The sequence below is a fragment of the Triticum urartu genome, chromosome 6, assembly GCF_003073215.2.
Source record: "Triticum urartu cultivar G1812 chromosome 6, Tu2.1, whole genome shotgun sequence".
Classification (NCBI taxonomy): Eukaryota; Viridiplantae; Streptophyta; class Magnoliopsida; order Poales; family Poaceae; genus Triticum; species Triticum urartu.
This window is the reverse complement of record NC_053027.1, coordinates 86,253,751-86,259,745: the sequence shown is the minus strand read 5'-3', so window position 1 is coordinate 86,259,745 and position 5,995 is coordinate 86,253,751. Positions and strand designations below refer to the sequence as shown.

The 5,995-nt window shown below is 49.5% G+C and overlaps 1 protein-coding gene across 1 annotated transcript; it reads left to right on the top strand.

Moving 5' to 3' along the window:
- Positions 1-1,345: 1,345 nt before the first annotated feature.
- Positions 1,346-4,250, top strand: LOC125514506 (polyubiquitin). Its single transcript, XM_048679847.1, has 2 exons — positions 1,346-1,514; positions 2,870-4,250. Exon 2 carries the CDS (start codon positions 2,870-2,872, stop codon positions 4,013-4,015), a length of 1,146 nt encoding a protein of 381 aa, XP_048535804.1. The 5' UTR covers positions 1,346-1,514; the 3' UTR covers positions 4,016-4,250.
- The last annotated feature ends 1,745 nt before the right edge of the window (positions 4,251-5,995 follow it).

Here is a 5,995-nt window from a genome sequence, read left to right as displayed (position 1 = left end):
TGCATGTCATATTTTATTGCTCTAACATTTGGTCAAAGTTAGCCTCGAAAAATGTATTAGGCCCTATATAGATGGAAGGAGGGAGTATGTGCGAGGCTAAATTCTGATCACCTGCTTTTGGATTGTAAAATGAAAATTTGTGTCTAAATTTTGCCATTAGGAACCATCACGGCCGCCATAGAGACCACGATTATGCCACAACCGTTAAAGCACCCCCACCAACAATCTCTGCCTCTTCCACGCCTCCGACGGCAGCACCTTGAACCGTCAACCCACTCTAGCCCAACTGTTTATCTTCCACCTTCCTCGGCCGCTGTTGTCACATCACAGCTCAGTTGCGTGTCCTGCGACGCCTCCAACTTCAATCCGCCACCATCCCCGACCTTCCCTCTAAGCCCCGAGTCTCCATAGGATAACACACATGATTTTCTTACGAAGACGTCACCATAGGGGTCACCGAATGATCTGCTCATGTTTTTTGGTTTGTGCGGTTTGCTAGCTCGACCTCTTGATGCAGTCGGCCGCCTGGGAGGTTTTCCAATAATATATCATCTAATAATGACCCAAAAGCAGGTGGTCGAAATTGACCGAGTGCATGCAACCACGAGGTCAATCGTGAATTAACCATAGAAAGGAAAAAAAATCATCAGTATTATTTGGTGCAAATATGCCAACTTGCATTGTAGTATGTTGCTTGCAAGTGGTCTACTTCTCATTCTTCCAGGTAATCACCCATGCTAGCATGTCCAAATAATTAATAGTACTCCCTCCGGTCCAAAATAAACGTCGCCATTCTTAAACGTATCACTCCGCTTCACAACTTCGGGAGCAGAGTTGGTGGAGCTGCACTTGTCTCGCTCCGCAGATTCTAGGAGCAGGTGACTTTCGAACAGGGCCTAAGGTTGAGGGAGTGCAAAATATATTACTCGGTAAGGCAGGTGTGCTCATTAGCCGTCACAATTTGTGCAAAATATGAACCTGTGACCTGTCAAAAGTCATTTTTCCTTCTGGAACTGAAAGTCAAAATTAGCCCACTGGTTTTCTTTTTTGAGAAGTGCAACACAACGACACGCTAACAGAGCAATCAGCGACAGGAACACTCAACCAACAATCACACGCAACTAACGCGGAAAGCGGGCCATACGCGTCAGCGGCACAGGCCAAGGAGCCGCCTAACGGCGTGAGGGGGTGCCTAACGGCCACCAACCCCAACGCCCCACGCGAGGCAGACGGGCCAAACGGAGCCGCCATCCCTTCTCGAACCCTCCGCGCCCGTCGGATCCTTCGCGTGGCGGAGACGAGCACGAGACGTACCCATCAAACAGACGGAACCGTCACGGCACGGGATAGATTCCTTCTCCACCCGGGCCGGTCGCCAGCCGGCATAAATACCGACCCCCTCCCCTCCTCCAATCCTCACAACAGCTCCCAGGCACGGAACCAACAAATCCCCACCCAATCTCGTCTCCGATCGACTCCACGCTCGTCGAATCCTCCTCCCCCACCGCCTCAAGGTACCGAGCTTGCCTCCCCTCTCCCCGTGTCGTCTAGATCGGCGTTGATTATATGGTTGGATGGAGGTGTAGTATTGTGGAATTTGGTCGGTTTCTGCTCCGATCTGATGCTGTGGGAACGAAATTTGTTGTCCGATCCGTTCGCGCATGTTAGGTCGATGAAGCTTCGGCGAATTCTTAGGGATTTTTGCGTGTAGATTGAAGGGGTAGATCTGTTCGTGTTCGAGGTCAACTCTTTAAGCCGTATAGTCTCATACGCATGATTTATGTACTGGTTCGTCCGCTCCTATGTGATAGATACGTCTTTAACTCTTTATTATGGTCGAATTCAATATTAGCTTTTTGTCGTAATTCTCTCTCCAGGCGCTCCTATACTGCTTGATGTGTTGCTCGTGCTCATATTCTGTACCGAGACCTTCCTAATAGGCGTAGGATTGTAGATTGATTTCCCCTGAGAAAGCTAGGCTTCTTTCTCTGTATGATAAGCATGTCCGGCAGCTATGTTGGATCATTGAGATAAATGGTCTTTAGATTTTTCTTTTGGTGCATCTGCGCGACAGTCTGTTAGCTTCTCGGAAAAAGCTAACAGACTTCTCTATGTTGGATCATTGAGATAGTGAGAAAAATATGTTGCTGCCGTTTGTTTATTCTCTACCACATAGATCTGTTTGTAGTTGAGGTCAACTCCTTTAGCCGTATATAGTCTCGTATGCATGATTTGTGTACTGGTTCGTCCGCTCCTTCGCGATAGATTCGTTTAGCTCTTTGTTTTGGTCGAATTCTGTATTAGCCTTGTGGGTGGTAATTCTGTCTCTCCAGAAGCACTGCCTGATGTGTCGCGCGTGCTCATATTCTGTACCGTGACCTTCCTAATAGGCGTAGGATTGTAGATTGATTTCCCCTAAGAAAGCTAGTCTTTTTTCCTTGGATGATAAGCATGTCCGGCAGCTATGTGGAATCCTTGAGATAAATGGTCTTTAGATTCTTCTGGTGCATCTGATTAAAATATGCTGCTGCCGTTTGTTTATTATCTACCATCTGTAGATTGACTTTTCTCGGAAAAAACCTAGGCTTCTTCCCTTGGATGATATAAGCATGTCTGACAGCTCCATGGAATAACAATCTTTAGTTTTTTTATGGTTATGAGCATGCACCTAAATACTAAAATACGTCTAGATACATCCCCTTTTATCTATTTTGATGACAAGTATTTCCGGACGGAGGAAGTATATGGCTACTGCCGTTTGTTTATATTCACTATGATGTGATGTATGGAATCTTATTTATGTAGTAGTCTTCATCATATCAGTTTGCTTCTTGAGGCTTACCATTCTGTTTGGTATTCTTCTCTGCAGATGCAGATCTTTGTGAAGACCCTCACCGGCAAGACCATCACTCTTGAGGTGGAGAGCTCCGACACCATCGACAACGTCAAGGCCAAGATCCAGGACAAGGAGGGCATTCCTCCGGACCAGCAGCGTCTCATCTTCGCTGGCAAGCAGCTGGAGGATGGCCGTACCCTTGCTGACTACAACATCCAGAAGGAGTCCACCCTCCACCTTGTCCTGCGTCTGCGTGGTGGCATGCAGATCTTCGTGAAGACCCTCACCGGCAAGACCATCACTCTTGAGGTGGAGAGCTCCGACACCATCGACAACGTCAAGGCCAAGATCCAGGACAAGGAGGGCATTCCTCCGGACCAGCAGCGTCTCATCTTCGCTGGCAAGCAGCTGGAGGATGGCCGTACCCTTGCTGACTACAACATCCAGAAGGAGTCCACCCTCCACCTTGTCCTGCGTCTGCGTGGTGGCATGCAGATCTTCGTGAAGACCCTCACCGGCAAGACCATCACTCTTGAGGTGGAGAGCTCCGACACCATCGACAACGTCAAGGCCAAGATCCAGGACAAGGAGGGCATTCCTCCGGACCAGCAGCGTCTCATCTTCGCTGGCAAGCAGCTTGAGGATGGCCGTACCCTTGCTGACTACAACATCCAGAAGGAGTCCACCCTTCACCTGGTGCTCCGCCTCCGTGGTGGTATGCAGATTTTTGTGAAGACCCTCACCGGCAAGACCATCACCCTTGAGGTTGAGAGCTCTGACACAATCGACAATGTCAAGGCCAAGATCCAGGACAAGGAGGGCATTCCCCCGGACCAGCAGCGCCTGATCTTTGCTGGCAAGCAGCTGGAGGATGGCCGTACCCTCGCCGACTACAATATCCAGAAGGAGTCCACCCTCCACCTTGTGCTGCGCCTGCGTGGTGGCATGCAGATCTTCGTGAAGACCCTCACCGGCAAGACCATCACCCTGGAGGTTGAGAGCTCCGACACAATCGACAATGTCAAGGCCAAGATCCAGGACAAGGAGGGCATTCCCCCGGACCAGCAGCGCCTGATCTTTGCTGGCAAGCAGCTGGAGGATGGTCGCACCCTCGCAGACTACAATATCCAGAAGGAGTCCACCCTCCACCTGGTGCTCCGTCTTCGCGGTGGTCAGTAATTGCCCTGTCGTTTGACCTGCTGGTTTATCCTGGTCGTCCGGTGGGCGGTGCCCTGTCGTTCAGTAGAACTGTTTTCTCGTTCGTGTGAGTCCTACTGTGTTGGTTTGAAAACTGTCGAATCCCCGTGTCAGTCCTACTGCGTTGGTTTAGTGAACTATCTGTTGGTTGAAACCGTTGCTGGCACATCAGTATCGTTATAAGTAATGAATAAGTGAACTTCAGATATTGCTCTTATTTGCTGTTGGTTTTGTATATTGTGCTTCAATTGCTTGCTTGCAGTTTTGATCTGGCAATGATCTTTACTATCACAGCCTATATGATTTCCTACTTTCTCTTGAATTGCTTGTTTATATATTGTGGATTTCTGTGATATCCTTCTGGACTAAATCATTAGCCGTATTGTTCAGATTTGGATGATGCAATTTTATTCTTCTATCTTGTGGATCCTGCTGCTGATTGTTTCTTGAAATCCTTCTGGATCTGAAAAATGGAAGTTGCCCACGTATGTGTGTGGTTGATTGCTGCGTTATTGTGACCGGTTTCTTGTAATTCTCGGTCCAGTTTTTGCAGCGTGTGTAGTAAAAAAATAAAATAAAATCTTTAGATGCATTGTCGTTCATATAGTGCTGCTAACTTTTATCTTGGGTGCTTACTGTAATTCAACATTGCATTTGTGATTAGTCCCCTCCCCAGGGAAGCTTCTTCCATCTCAAAGAAGAGATGTCAACTTAGTACTTTTATACGCTAATTTGATGTTATTTCGCAAAAAAAGAGTCTAATTTGATGTTGATGATGTTAGTATACTTTCTACAGATTTGGTTGAACTTAAAATGATTGATTTAGGATAAACCTGAAGTTCAAATATTTCAAAATGGAACTTTTGCAAAGAAGGTTCAAATAGGCCTGACATGTCCTTCTCATGCACATACACGGGTGCTTATGGTGCATCCCGTGCATCTATCTCTACTCTTAATGTCTCAGTTGGTAGGTCGCGTTTCGGGTTTAATTTTCGTCCCATCTCACCCGGTGTTTTTTGGTACTTCTTTAATACTTCCTCCCACCTTCCCCTCAGCCGCGAAAAACTAAGAAAAACATGTCTCAGTTGTATTCTCCGTTCCGGGTTTATTTTCGTCCCACCATTTTCGTCGGTTTTATTTTGCTGGTTTTTTTCGTCTTCCCTCCTACCCACGCGCTAAAAAAATCCATGTAGGCTCCTCTCGATCCCGATTCCCCTCGACATACGATCGCTGCAGACGCAAGATAGGGGAGGTGCGATCTCGCCGCCGTGGATCTTACAGCAGGGCGCACGAGAACTTCGCTGCCAACCACGAGATCGCCGCCGACGACCTCACAGGGGAGGGGCGATCTAGCCGCCGCTGACCTCACGGGGGAGGGGCGATCTCACCGCCGCCGACCTCACAGGAAAGAAGCGATCTCGTCGCCGTGGACCTGACAGGGGAGGGGCGATCTCGCCGCCGCGGACCTCACAGGGAAGACGACGCAGCCAATCCAACTGCTCTCTCGATCTAATCCCTCCTCAATCCTTTTCCTAGGTCATGATTGTGGGATGACGCCGCCGCCGCCATTGCTCCAGCATCCGCCGTCCTACATCTTGCCCCTCTCCAACCTCAGAGACCTCCGCCACCGCCGCCATCTCGGAACCCCAGTTCAGGGCAGGACTCAGGGAGGGTGTGGCTGTGGACGACGCTGCCGCCGTCGCGGAACCCTAGGGCAGGGCGTGGTCGCGTTGCGGGCAGTGCGAGCGGCCGTGCGTCTCCTCCGTCAGGCTGTCCTCGGCAGGAACTCGGGACCTCCTCCTGACAGAGCCAAGGCCCTCGAGGTCCAGGTCGCTGTGCGGCGTGCACCGTGAGCCCTCAACTAGCGCGCGTGTGGCCACTGCATCAGGTAATTAACAACCTCCACCACAACTCCACAAGCCCCATCGCAAGTTTGTTTTTTCGTCATGTGCTCAAGACTGA